The 14,438-nt window shown below is 40.1% G+C and overlaps 1 protein-coding gene across 6 annotated transcripts in view; it reads left to right on the top strand.

The window, feature by feature from the left end:
* Positions 1–10,576, top strand: part of LOC111148483 (vaccinia related kinase 1) — a 79,649-nt gene extending 69,073 nt beyond the window's left edge. For 3 of the 6 annotated variants that reach the window (XM_022505059.1, XM_022505060.1, XM_022505061.1), the window contains exons 12-13: positions 116–203; positions 10,281–10,576. In XM_022505059.1, the coding sequence (XP_022360767.1) occupies positions 116–203; positions 10,281–10,390 (198 nt within the window). In that variant the 3' untranslated portion in view covers positions 10,391–10,576. Of the gene's footprint in view, positions 1–115; positions 204–4,880; positions 5,063–10,280 lie in introns of those variants that run through there. The other 3 variants (XM_022505062.1, XM_022505063.1, XM_022505058.1) reach the window with 2 other exon arrangements.
* The last annotated feature ends 3,862 nt before the right edge of the window (positions 10,577–14,438 follow it).

Consider the following 14,438-nt stretch of genomic DNA (forward strand, 5'->3'; position numbering starts at 1 on the left):
ACACCTTGATAGATTTACAAATATACTAGTATCTGGCAAGTTTGTGTATTTACTTATTTGACCATCAGACCGAATCTCTCTTTCTCTCTCTTTTAAAAAATCTATGTGTAACAAGCGCAAGAAAGGAATTGAGGAGAGCACCAAATCCAGTGTTGAAGATATGGAATGCTCCAATACACAGACAGAAGAGGCCACAAAAACCCGTAAGTTGAACAATCTTGCCTATTAGCTTTTTCCATATATAAACACACATTTCATTTCCTTCCACTAAGTAAGGGGTTAGCTTATAGTCATAACATTTTGATTTTATAATAAAATATCCTACAAGAAGATCTTCTATTTGTATAGTATCATATCACAGTGTTCTTTGTACATACATTGTACTGTTTACTGTTCACAGTGATCACAAAGTTGGGGTGGGAAGCTACTCTGCTTTTGCATCGAGGGAGCCCAAGACACGGAGCCCTTAAATGGCAGAGCCGGAACTCTTAACCTCTCAGGCTACCTACCGTCTCTCCATTTCTGCACATTGATCCACGTTACGGGATCCGAGGGAAGGTCTGGATCAGACGAGTGCAGTCTGGGCTTATGTGGCTGCCAGTTCTACTGGCCTGAGCCACCCCAGTGCTCCTCACTGAGTCTGCCACCTCTTCTTTTCTCTCAACAAGTTGGGACTCAAGGAGTTAAAGCCTCAGTCATCACTTTTCCAAGCCCTTGAAGCAAAAAGCAGAGTATAAAGTCATTTCTGAGATGGTTCGTGAACTGGTGGTGAAGCCTTTTACGGTATGGAGCCGAGGCAGCATTGACATCAGCAGGGCCACATCTGCGAAGGGCGCAGCGGGGCTGGGGCTGGGCGTCCTTCCGCGTGCTCCACTTAGGAGATGGCCGGTGCGGGACGTGTAGGCACACCTTGGGTAGCTCAGAAAAGGGAAAACAGTTTCTAGGTTTCATGGGAGATAATTTCTTTGATGCAATGAAGAGATTCAGTGCTGGCTGCAGTACCATGTTTTTCTTTTTCCAGATTTCTTTTCTATCTTGCTGCCTTTTCATTTATTTATTCTTTTGTTGGTTCTGAAACATTTCCCACTTTGTAATAGAGAAGGCTCATTTTTGGTAAAAGTTTCATTAAAGCCCAAGTGCCCTGTTGAATCAGGCTAGGGAGGTATTTTACCTTTCCTTTGATCGTGTCGCCTGTGCATGTTTGTGGAAGACAAACATTTGACTTTCAAAGAGCATCTTCTGCACTCAGTTCTGTTAGCGTTGTCTTTCTTGTATAGTATGACTAGAACATCCTTAGGTTTACACGAATTCACCGCAGAGAATCCTGGGGGTATCTAGAGAGGGAGGATAGAACTTTACCCTGGAGGCTAAAGGTTTTGAAGAAGTTCCTTTTTCTCTCCTGCAGCCATTTTCCAAGCCCTACTGTTCTCCCCGCCTCCCTTCTTGTTCGTTTTGTTATTAGGAAGTGAGGAGTCCCGAGGAGCAGTGCATGGAAGCCTGTCTCAGCCAGAGGCTAGCAGCAGCAGCTATGACAGTGAGTGGGAGCAAAATTAAGGAGCATTTGTAAAGATAGAGCAATATTCTTACTTTAAAAAAATCCCTTATATTTTTAAAAGGCAGTTTTAGTTCAGCAAAGGGCCCACATTGTGGTAGTAAGGTTGAAACCCATTTAGACCAGAGTGAATTCACAGCTGTGCATGGAGAAGACTCATGCTTCTTTTGGCTGCCTGAAGGTCATTTGTTACCTGAACTTTGCTTCAGTGAGCATCAGAGTTATTTGTTTTGATACATCAATGATTTTAAAATTGGACTATAATTATGAAAAAATGTTTTTTATACCTAAAATTTTAATTTAAGGTCCTTACGTTGCTGGTTTTTATGGGGAAAAAATATATTAGTATTTTCGTTTTATTTATTAATAACAAAAGAAGAGTGTGGACCCCGTTGCATATTTAAGGAGAACAATCCAGATTTTTTTGTTTCAATTTAAACAAAAAGAAGATAGAGAATAATCGAATTCTCCCTTATTCATATAAACTCCAAATTGCTTTACTTAAATACTATTTCTCTTCTTATTATAATTTTTCCTTTCTCCTAAAGTTCAGGGCTAGTTAAAGTATTTTACTGTCTAAATATTCATAAATGAGAGAAATATTACCTGAGATGGTAAAATGTTATTGCTTCTGAAAAAAAAAAAAAAAGGCCAGTGTTCATGAAAATATATATTTGTATTCATCATTTTAAAGGAACTTGAAGGAGGAGGCGCATTATTATGTTTGAATTTTGTTTTAAGGAAATCTATAATACAATTCAGTGACTTCTGTGTTCTAGAGCTTTAAGATTTTGTGTCATAAATGTGTTTCAAGAATGGTTACCTCTAACAGCAGCAGCTTTAGAAATGTCAGTTTCTTCATTAACAATTTTATTTTCAAACACAATTTATGGTTTACAATATGGTAAGAGATTTTTCTCACTGTGTGATCTTTCAGAATGCTGTGCCTGGCAAAATGGGAGCAACTTTCCTTTAATATCTATTTAGACCATTTTAAAAATGCGTATAATTTTCTTGATACACCTAAACTCATTTTGACTAGTTGGGGGTCTATTGTGTAAGAACACATTCTGAAAGCTTTCAAAATGTGTATTGTGTAGGTTTTCTCAAAGAAAGAGAGGGGGTGACGGGGTGGTTTTCAAGAAGAACAGAGGCCTCTAATCCTTTTATTTTTATGCAAGGCATAATTTTTACCAATTGAGAAAATTTGGTTATTTGCTGCAAGTAATTTTTTCCCCCACAAAATGATAAGCCTTAAAAACCATGCATATTCTGGCATTTCAGAACTGTCCCACTACTTCAGAATTGTACTAAAAATTAGTTAATGTAGCCATGATATTTATGGCTAGCTGCTTTGTCCCTCCCGTTCATAAAATGGACAGTAATCCACAACCTTCTCTTGTTAATGTTGTATTTGAACAATCTTGAATTTTGGTCCATTCTTGAGAAATCTGAGGGAAGCAGAATTGACAGTTACCTCTCGAATATCTATGATCCGGTCAAAAAAGGGATCTTTTAAAGGGCACACTACAAAGACACTTCCCACTTGTTTTAAATTTTTGCATTAATAAAATTAAACAAGAGTATCCAGACTTATGCTTTTCCTTTTTCAAAAAGATTTTAAATTTTACACATTAGTCTTTTACAGTAGTAATATATTATGAAAATGGGTACATTTTCATAATATATGAGAAGAGGAAAAATATTTTTTCTGCCACAGTTAGAATTATTAGAGAAAATACTGAATTGATACGTGCAGCAAAGACTCCACATTGTAGAATCCTGATTATATAATAAATTCCAGGTAGTGTTTTTAGTTGCAGTGAAAAATTTTAAATCTAGATTGCAAGGTATAAGCAGCGGTGGTATTTAAGAGTAAAATGACAAATTAGGATGTTAGTGAGAATAATACTCCTTGAACATGGTGATAGCTATTGTTAAGTGCCCTTTGTAATGTGACGATAGATTCCAAATTTTATTGAAATGAAGATGTACTATAGTACTGATTACTGACCTGGATTTTGTGATACCCTCTTACACCCCAACTTAGCCCATCACAACATTCTTAGATTTCTGTGCAAAATTGATTTCAAAATTCTTGAAATAAAAAATTAGAAATCTACCTTGGGATATATTTTTATCTATCACAAAAATTGAAGAAAAAGCTCAAAAGTTTAAACCATAGCATAGGTATGCATATCAATGGCAGGAAAAAAATATCCATGTAAATTTGAAGTTTGCTTTAATTGAAGTATATGGCAATTAAATAAAAACTGGAACTTGGAAAAATAAAAAAACACTAATTTTTAAACTGATCTTCCACAAAGTAACTAACTAAGCCTGTAAACAGGAAACCTTTAGAATTTATTATTAGATGTACGGTAAGTATTTTGTCCTAGATTCAAAGAATGTTTTGTACGTTTCAGGAGAGAAGTATTGATCTGTTGTTTAGTGCATTCATTGATTAACTATGGGTGACCATGCTGCCCCTCACCGTGGTACTGTTGCTCTTTTCCTGACCAAGGGAGTCATGAGGCGGTGGGAAGGCACACTTTGTTTGCCAGCGCTAGGCAGCCGTGATCAGGCTTACATATACTCTTCCGACTGCTGTGCTTGCCTTGAGGTAGAGTGGGGGTGCTGGGTGGGAACAGAGTCTCCTTGGTGAGGTGGAATTCCCATTCAGAACTCTGCCCCCAGTAAAGAATCACTGATTTATTCCAACTCAGGAGTAGTTGGATAGAAACTGTCATAAGGTACTTAGACCAGGATCAGGTGTGATGTTTCTTTAGAAGGCTACTCAGTTGGGGTCTCTTTAACTCCTAGTGGAAAAGACTTCATGTCTTGGAATGGCCCAGTGCTCTCCTGCCTAAAGAGTATAGGTAACAGGCTTTAAAAAGCAACACATTTTATTCCTTGCTTCTCAGAAATATGCATTACTTCATCGCTTCCCTCCCAGAAATGAATGCCTGTCTTGTTGCTATAGGTTACATTAGGACATACTGTTTTAAATTGCAAATAAAAATTTTGGGGAGAAATATTTCAGTGCCCTTGTAAATTGGATGTGTTTTTTACCTTTGGGAGAGTTCTGTTGTGACTTAAGACTGAAAGGTAGATGTTAGCATATTTTTTGACATATTAAAAAATTGACACAATTTCCAAAGATTTTCAGGCTATTAACCCTTACCTTTGTGTGTGAATTTTATCTCCACCAGTCATCATAGTCAATTAGATTTTTAAATACGAATAAGTATCTATGGAAATGCTTGTATTTCTCTTCTTTAGCTTTTATAAGTTAATGATTAGAATTTCTTTGTTTTTTCTCTTCAAGGTTCAAAAACCAGAAAGAGAGTCCAGAAGTAAATCAGATGCTGTAAATCGACTTTCTTCCTGTCATTTGACTTATTCCTCTTTTTCTATTTTAAATGTTATATTTTCATGTGAGTCTTTGAGGATGGGGCTGACCATGAAATAACTGTCTTTGAAAAATATAAACTTTTTTTATTAAGTACATACTGTGTACAATTTATTAAAGGCTAGTTTATAAGATTGAAAATCTTTAGGTCATTCTCTTTAAGCTTATCCTGAGCTGTATGTGTTAGAGGCTCTGCAATAGCTACAAGAAAAACCGCCATGGTGTTACTTTCTAATCACTGTCCGTTGTCCCGAGTGTTTAGAAATGCTTGGCAAATTCCTCACCTTTAAGCAGATATACAAACCTTAAAATAAAGGTCTCTTTTTGTGTGATACAAATACACCATTTGTTGTGGCTATAAGATTGGGATTGCATTGGTTCTGTTTAGTTCCACAAGCATTTACTGGGCACCTGCTGTATGAAGCAAGAGGAACAAAGAAGGGAAAGGGTTAAGAAGGCCAGAGCGGGGTAGTAAGTAGGTCTGTGGGAGAGCAGACTCAGGTATTTGAAAGTTAGATTGTAGAAGGACCGCATAAGCACGCAAGTGGCATGAGATGAAAACAGGTTGATAAAGTGTTGGGTGGCAGTGTGAGTGCCGATTTACAGACTGGCTTCTTTTAAGGAGGTCCTGTGGAACAAGTAAAACACAGCAGGCTTACTGCTCATTCACAGGAGGTTATTGTAAGTGTTGGCTTTTTGTGGCATATGATGTCTGCAGTAAACCAAGCACTCGAGAGTTTTAATGATCAGACATTTTTAGATTTGGACTTTTTATAGTTGCCCTGACAATAAAAGCTTGGGATTTAAACCTTTATGAACAATTTCAAGGTTTACTTTGTTGCAGAAATTGAAATTGGGTTGGATTTCCTAAAGGGCCGTCCGTCTCACCGCTTAATGGCATGTTCCATGTTTGTAGATGGTGTAGAGACGCACTTTTATTTCAGTATTTAAGCATTAAGCATGTATTCTAATATGTATTCAGAACCTAAGTAGTACATGAAACTAGTGATTTCTCTTTTGCTCAGGACAAGCCTCAAGTAGGTATTTCTGTTTTTAAAAAACTGCGTTGATTTAAAGAAAATGGTAAGTAATAGTGCAGGTGGGACGTCGACATACCCCAAATTTGTCAAGGCGGTGCCACGTTTGAGCAACTCTGAGCCGACACTGAGACTCGAAAACTTTGGCCCCTAGTGTGGGTGTTTAGGTGTCACGGCCGTGGTCACATGCTGGAAAGTGCAGACCAGATTTGCAGACTTTCCTTTGAAAGTTCATCCTTTAAAGGCCTCCTGAAGTTCTCGAGCGTGTGTCTTTGCAGAAGCGAGAACTAGATTTTGGGCAGAGCCTCCTGTTTTCTGTAGAATGTTGGATTTCTGTGCTCATCAGTGTTATGGTCCCAAGTTTATTTGTAACACCTAAATCAACTCTCAAGTTCTGTTTCAGACACACTGATGCTTAAAATAGGATAAAATGTGTGTGGTGTGTTTTTGTGTGTATGCCTTAGCCTTTTTTATTTTTCAGAACACAAAAACATAGCAAAACCTGTTGGTTAAATATTAAGAAAACAAATATTTCCTCACATATTGTTTTTAACAAGTGCTGGCATCTTCGCGAATGTTACTCCGTTGGCAGAGCTGCAGAAATTAAAAACCAGTAGCCAGAGTAGCCAGTTGGATTCATTGGCTGCATCTCCTAATTCTGCTGCTCTTCTCCTTCCTACCTACGCTAGGCTTCGTAGGCTCCCTTTGTTTTAAACCAGTGATCAAATGGCCTTGTCATTCGGAGTTATGCTTTTTGTTTTCCTTGCCATTTTCAGTTTTGTACTTACTGTTTTTATCTTGCATCATTTCTGTTTCCTTTCCAGTCTGTGTTTCAGAGGACTTGGCCAGTCTCTGTTCCTTCATAACCCAGCGTCCACGTTCTGACAGGTGTTCTGGCACCACACGATCCTGCCTTCTCTGCCGTTTTCCTTGGTCGTTAGCGAGCTGAGATGGTCTGGTCTCTTGAGGATCGACACCTGTGCCAGGCTCTTGTCCTTCACACCGTGGGGCAGTATGTGCTCTAGATGTTCTAGAAAGCAACTGATACATCTTTGGTAACCAACTGAGCCCTGAAGTAAAACAGCTTCTAGGTAGTCTTCAGGGGTGATCTCATAAGACAAAATGCTAATAGACCAGAGCTATAAAATTCCAGCTATTTTTTCAAATTACTAAATTAAATGTGCATATAAAGGCCCAAGTTACATAGCAGTAAATTAGTGGTGGAAATACAAATAAATTATATGTATTTATGTGTATGTGTTTATATGTGGTTGAGCAATCTGTGCTTGATTATCCCTTAAAATGCTGTTTTGTTGGCTATATTCTTGTGATTACCAAAGTTTATTCATAATACCTGGTCACTGTAGGAAATTTGCAACACACAGAAAAGTATGAAAAGACAAACTAGCCATATTACTCCCACTCACAGGAAACCACTGTGAATGTTTTGACACATTTTCTCCCAGGCTTTTCTATTCATTTTTATCTTAAAATAATTATACTTTATATAAAACTTTGTGTATTGCTTTTTAAAGCTAGAATTAAATACTTTCCATGTTAGTATAGATACTTTATGGATATAATTTTTATATTTCTATAATATTTTTTCTTGTGGCTTTATGACACTTTCCTGACTATCTCCCTAATGGTCATTTGGACATTTAAGTTGTCTTCGGTATTAAGATATTACAAGTAATTTTTAAATTTTTTTTTTTTTTTTTTTAAAGTTCATTCAGGTAATCTCTACACCCAGCATAGGGCTCGAACTCATGACCCCATGATCAAGAGTTGTATGCTCTGCCCACTGAGCCAGCCAGGAGCTCCTATAAGTAATATTCTTGATTAAACTAGGCAGGAATCTTTGTCCACATGTGTGAATATTTCCTTAGATTTTCAGAAGGCAACCACTGGGTCAAAGACTATGAAAATGGAAGATTACTGATGCATATTAACAAGTTGCTTTGCAAAAATCCACCAGCCAGCTCTTTGCCCAGAAATCAGAGTGCACAGCTTAGATTTGTCATCCTTGAGTATTACTGATTTTTATCATTTGATAAGGTAATTTTTTTTTATTGTTAGTGAACCTAAGCAATTTTTTATTTATAAACAAATCGCTCTGTTTTCTCCCTTGTGTATTTGTTTGTGCTGTTTGTGTAGTGATGATCTTAATCCTTGGTTATGTTTGTTGCTGACTTTTTCCCATTTGTTTTTTGTTGATGGTAATGTTTTTTATTTTTGTGAAATTTAATATTTATGGTTTTAATCTTTTGATCTTTTTCATTGTAATTTCTACCACTGTTTTAAAATATTCCCCATCCTGAAATCAGAAACATTTACCATAACTTTTTCTAGGCTTTTTGTCTTAATGCTCCTAAATTTTTCATCCATATGGAATTAATTTTGGCACATGTATTCCAAGAGGTGAGGATCACAATTTATTTTTTTTCCAGGTAGCTAACCGGTAGCTCCAGTACTGTTATTAAATAAATCTTCTTCCCCGGCCCCTTATACCCTGGTGTATGATGCCTGCCTTATTCTATATTAAGTTATTTTACCAGGGTCCGTTTCTGTACTGTCTGTTCAATTTTATTGATCTGTCTTTCCTTATGCCAGCACCACCCTGATTTAATTAATGCCATTTTACTTATTAATTCTTACTGTTTCCCAGGTCGCATAACAGAAATCAAAATGAAAGAAAAAATTCACTTACGAGCTTACTGCACTACAGAAATTAGACTCTCGTTCTTTGGCTATGGTATCTTTTAAGTCCTGCTATCATGCCTTTGTTACTTCTCACAATTACAACAGTTGAATAGATGAGGTTTTGTGAGTTTTGGTTTCTTTTAAAGTTCCACAGGTATTCTATGCCCCTCATTCATTAAGCTTTGCGTAATGAGGATAAGGCACACTGAAGACTCAGTACTGGAGAAGGGGCTCTGGGTACACATGCTGCGGCCTCGCGCATTGGATCAGGGATCTTTGCAGTGTACCTCTGACCGGGTGGTTTAGGCAACTCCTTGTTCCTTGGGTGTGATCTTGCAAATAAAATGCTTACCATTTCCACTGTACTAAGCGTGTTATTCATAGAGTGGTGAGTTTTCTCTTATTATGACAGAAGTGTGCAATTTATGAGTAGCGTTCCTGAATTTTTGTAATTTTGGCTCCAGTTAACCTATAATCTTTCTGCATTGAGCAAATTTTGGTTTTATTTAAGTGAGCCACCATAAATGATCTTTGAAGAATTCTTTCCTCTTTTTGATGTAAAGTGCAGCGCTCGTTAGAAGTCTGAATTGTCAGAAGGGTGACTGGAGATGATCTGTAAGGTAACTTTTGTGCCTGGTGCTCGGCGGTGGGAAGAAGTTCTAAAGGCCAGTCCAGAGTTTGCAGGGAGAGGAGAGGGGACAGTGGTCTGAATCTGTTTCTGCTTTTCTGTAGGTTGTCTTTCTGCTGCCAGTACCTTTTAGAAGTGAGTGAGGAGTGATCGTAGTCATACACATGAGAGCTTTGTAACACTCAGGCTAGTTTGTTTAAAAACTGAGAAATTGCTCATTCGGTATTCTTTCTGAACTTGAGACAAGAATCTTAGTACAGAAGTTCACGCTGATCCTTCGTGGTATACTTCTGAGGTGGGAGCAATGCCCCGACGTGCTCTCGCAAACTTTCTTCATGAGTCCAGTTTGTGACAGTACTAAGTGTCCGAGTGGAGCCACTGAAGGGTCTGCTAACTGAACGCTGGAAAGTTCCAGGGCAATAGATCACAGGGAAGGTTACAGTTGGGTAGTACATACTGATTCTATCAATTCTGTTCCATTGCCCAGTGAAAAGAGAGGAAGAGTTCTTGTACTTCCCTAGATAGAGAGATGTGCCCAAGACCCTAAGAAGAGCTCATCGCCCCCCAAAGTGGGGTAAGGAAGCTGTGTTCTTCTGTCTTCTTTTATTTCGTTAACTATACAGAACATTTTGGGGCTAAGGCATGAGTCCATTGAGCTGGAGAAGTATTGTGCACATCCCAGTGGGTTTAACACTAGTTGCAAAGCTGTGTGATCTGGTCCCCCCGGCCCCTGCCCCTTCAGGCTTCTGGTTCAGAGATGCTTGGCAGAGATTGAAGAGCTTATGACAAAGATCCATGATTTGTCCTACCACTTGTAATTTAAAGAAGAATCATTTAGACATTTCTTAAGATACATACATAGTTGTGGTGGGCTTTTTTTTTTTTTCTTTTTCCCTTTTTTTTAAAAGTTCCTAACCAGGTTTTTGAAAGAAGTTGTCTGTATTCCAGGTGCTACAGCCCCCAGACAAGTCTTTTTGCTCTGCCGTGCGAAGTGTTCAGAAAGCAGAGGTGGCAGAAATTACATGAAAATGGTTCCAAGGCCCTGTCTGTTCGCGTAGAGGTCAGAGAAAGCACAGCCTGCAGAAGCACGATTCGAGGTCAAGAATCCCAGACCCCTGCTGTTCCCAGTGAACTGTGTGATGCACATAGAAAATGTTTGGAAGCAAGGGTCGAGCTAAGTGAACAGTCATGATAATACCTGGTTGGTCTTTTAGCAGCAAAATTGGGGGGAAATAGGAAACTTTTTAAAAAATGGTGGCTTATTTTTTAATTTTTTTGGTGTTATTGTTGATACCCCTATTTGGATGTAAAGTCCCTAACAAAAGAAGCAAGCTGCCTTTAGACTGCATTTACTGCTCTTGATGACTCCAGTTGTGTGTAAATATTAGAAAACAGCAGGGTCCTACATTCCAAGAATCACTTGAGCAGTGCCACGAAGACAAGTGTCCTTACTGGTATTGTAGTCATACTCCCAAGCTCTCCCGCTGTTTCTAATCTGTGCGCGCAGCCGTGAAAAAACTGGACTGACATTTACAGGCACAGCAGGGAGACACTTGACTAGGGAATGTTAAAGACTCCAGTACCTCCGATTCAAAGTGGCCACCACACATGATAAATCTTCACAGGAGAGCTAGTCTGCACTTCAGCTGATGCCGTAATGAGGGTATCTGTAATGAAGCAAAGAAGTAGAACGTTTTTTTTTTTTTTTTCCTTAAGCTCAACTTTTTAGCAGTCATGTTTATTGTTGTCTTTTTCAGACCTAGCCATCTACAGGGAGACTCTCCTTCTGGGTAGACGAAGGATCTTTTCCTTTCGAACTGTGCTTTTTGGAGGGCCTCTTCCTTCCATCCTCCGTCCTCAGTCCCTGCCGGGGCTATACAGGAACTTTCCTCAGTGAAACGGCACTTACCCATCAAGTGTGAATAAAAAAAATTTTCCCGGAATCTGCTCTAACTGGGATGTAAAGGAGGGTCAGTTGCTTTCTGACTCAGGTTTGACAGACTTTACTCCCGGTTTTGTCCCAGGGAGCTGCCAGATTTGTAGCCATGATGCCAGTAACGCAGCTAGGTTTGCTGCACATTGTCTGGTTGACGTCTCAGTTAAGGCTTTCTTTCCCTATGGGAATAAGACGAGACAGACTGTCGTTTGCTATTACTAATTCTGCTTAGCATTATCACTGGAGCTTTTTTTTTGTAATTAGCTATCTTAGTTGGCTCTTAAATTTTAATAGCCAATTGAAGCTACATTTTAGCCAAGTTCCATATCTAAATTGCATTCAGTCCATTAACAAAGTTGGTTAAAAGGCTATTAAAGCAAAAGCCAATATATGGTGGTTCACATTTCCGTCTTTGCAGCCGCAGCAATGCCAGCCTCCCGCGCCTTTTCTGAAGGAATTCTCCTCGAGCAGAGTCGCGCACAAGCTGGACTGAACTTGCAAGCGGCAAGAAATTAATGTCGACAACATTCGTGTCACGGTCACACATTCAAAAATGGCACCGCTCATACCCGGTTCCTTGTTGTGAGGGTTCGTTTGGGGTTGGGCTTTATTTGCTTGGTGGCTGGCAACAGAGGGGAAAAGGGGGGCATTTTGTATTGCAACTTAAAATTGACAGTTTTTGAAAGTGAATAATTGAAATGGTGTTTTTCTCCATTTCAGCTGATCAAAATTATTAGCAAAACCATCTGAGGCACCTTCTGGTAGAATTGTAGTCTTGCTGGGTTTAGTGTGTAAAACATTCTGCCAGACATTAAAAAAAAAAATTGTAGCCGAGCCAGCACATAGGCTCCGAGCACCCATTGCCTAATTGATAGTCCCCATTGTCATTATTTTTAAATTCAGAGGACCATTTCTAACACTAACACCCCCGCCCTTTGCAGATTAGTTTATGGTGATTTTAGTTTCTACGTGGTCTTCCTCCTACCAGATCGGAATGGTGGGTCTCTGTTCCGTGTTCAAAGATACTTGGTTTCAAAGATGTGTGTAATTTGTGAGGCAGGCTGTCAGAGGAATTAGACTGGTATGGGACGTGTTCAGTTGACATTTCGTCTCTGAATCCTTGGAACCCCGGGAACGAAGATCTGGGGAGAAACCAACAGGCAAATGAGTCTGTCACCTTGACCGAGCCAAGTGCGCCTGAAGCGCTTCTCCATCCCCACCCTGCCCGTTCGGCCAGTGTCCTGGTTTGAAATGAACAGGTAGTTTTTCTGCTTCAAAAACATGGATTAAGAAAAAAACCCCAACAACTCCAAACAGCGGCCGTTGAGAAGGTATTGGGAGTTGTAGTTTTAGCTTTAGATTTTTTAAAGCAGTGAGTGGGTTTGAGAACTTTTCCATTTCGCAGTGTCTGGCCATTCTCCTTGGCTCTCTGCGGCCCTCAGGACTGCTGTCCGGCTTCAGCTTGGCTGGTGCCGCCGTCCTCACCGGAGGCTGCCCGGCAGGCAGATTCTAGCAAAGGCCAGCCGCTCCTCATACTTGGGTTTCCGGGTGAGAAGCCCCAGCAGCCCGCCTCATGGAGCTGCTTTTGTCCTGAACTGCTTCGCCGGCCTTTGGCAGAGTGGCCGGGGAGCCCTCAGTGGAAGTGTGGCCTCAGTGACAAAGGTGAAGAGCTTCACTTGTCTGAGCAAAGGACAAGCCAGAAATGCTGGAGGGCCTCTCTGGTGATTTTTGTTCTCTGCCAGAAGCTGATGGAAGAGGGCAAGAGAGGCCATTTTATCTGGCGTTAGATTATGTGTTAAAGTGAAAATTAACACACCGTTCAAAAGGTGTATGTGACTAATTAGCCTTTAATAAAGATGGAACTGGTTCTGAAGATTAGATCACAAACTCTAAAAGGTCAGGGCCCGAGGGCCTCTCCCTTGGAAGACTGAGGGCAGGACCAGCCCTGCTGCTGACCTTTCAGGAACTCCTCTTGCTATTTATGGGTGAATTTTGAGGGCTTTAAGTGAATGTCTGGAATGTATGTTAGACCTCACCTGCCCATACATCATTTGAAACTAATCATTAGGAAATTCTCATTTTTTGAATAGGTAGTACATGTATGTGGCACATGATACAGAAATCAGTAGGGAGACAGCAAATAGTGAGAAGTCTTCAATTGAAGATCATGGCGCTCCAAGGGGTCTGGATGGAGAATAATCCTGTTTTATTTGTTGCATTAAAAACTGTGAAAGAATCTGGCAGAAAAATTGAGACCTTTTCCTTCCCCCTAGGACCAGCTGCCCTCTGTTACAGGCTTGAATAGTTTTCCAAAGCCACAGTCCATATATCTGTGTGTGTGTGAGAGAGAGAGAGGGACAGACAGACTGACCGAGACGGAGGGAGAGAGGGTTGGGGTAGATGAAAAGTTCTTATATTTTCTATATTGTGGTTTATTGGATAAAGCCTTTGAGTCAGAGTATGGGACCAAATGCCAGATTTTAATGTAACTCCTCGTGATGTTAGGGGACATAATTGTCTCATCATTTGGTCTCAGTTTTACATCATTATCTTTGAAGATCTCTTAATGACCTGTCAACAGAGGTGACTGGCTTGGCCTGTTCACACTGGAGACAAGTGGCTCTGGCTCTGGAGCCCAGCGCAAACCGTGGGCAGAGATTTGCAGAGCCACCACGTTTGTCTGCACAAGTCTTCCTGGTCCCCTTCTCCCCTACCTGGGGCTTCCTCTGCACATCCCGTGTGTGGGATCTCCTGTTTCCTGGTCCAGCGTGTTCCTCTTTCTGGGTTTACTCCTCTTAGCTGGTGGAGCACTTCCTCCATTAGTCGCTTGAGGAAAAAGATGTGTGGGCGGTAATTGTTTTGAAATCTTCAGGTCTAAAAATGTCTTTGTTCTCCCCTTCCTCTTGACTGATAGTTTGACTCACATAGAATTACAGATTGGAAATCATTTTCCTTTGGTGTGTTGAAGGCATCACTCTGATGATTTCTGGGTTCCAGGATTGCTGTTGAGCACCTGTCTGTCTTGTCCTTCTGGAAGTTCTGTTATGCAGATGTTGGGAATCCTGGGCTGATCTCAGCCCTTGTTTCTTCTCCACCTGCCCTCCCTCCCCCTCACCTGCTTTCTGTCGCTTTTGTCTTTTTTCCTCTACTCCCTGGGAGATTTCTTCAAT

This window comes from Enhydra lutris, unplaced genomic scaffold (genome assembly GCF_002288905.1).
Source record: "Enhydra lutris kenyoni isolate GAN:26980312 unplaced genomic scaffold, ASM228890v2 scaffoldscaffold20, whole genome shotgun sequence".
NCBI classification, from domain to species: domain Eukaryota; kingdom Metazoa; phylum Chordata; class Mammalia; order Carnivora; family Mustelidae; genus Enhydra; species Enhydra lutris.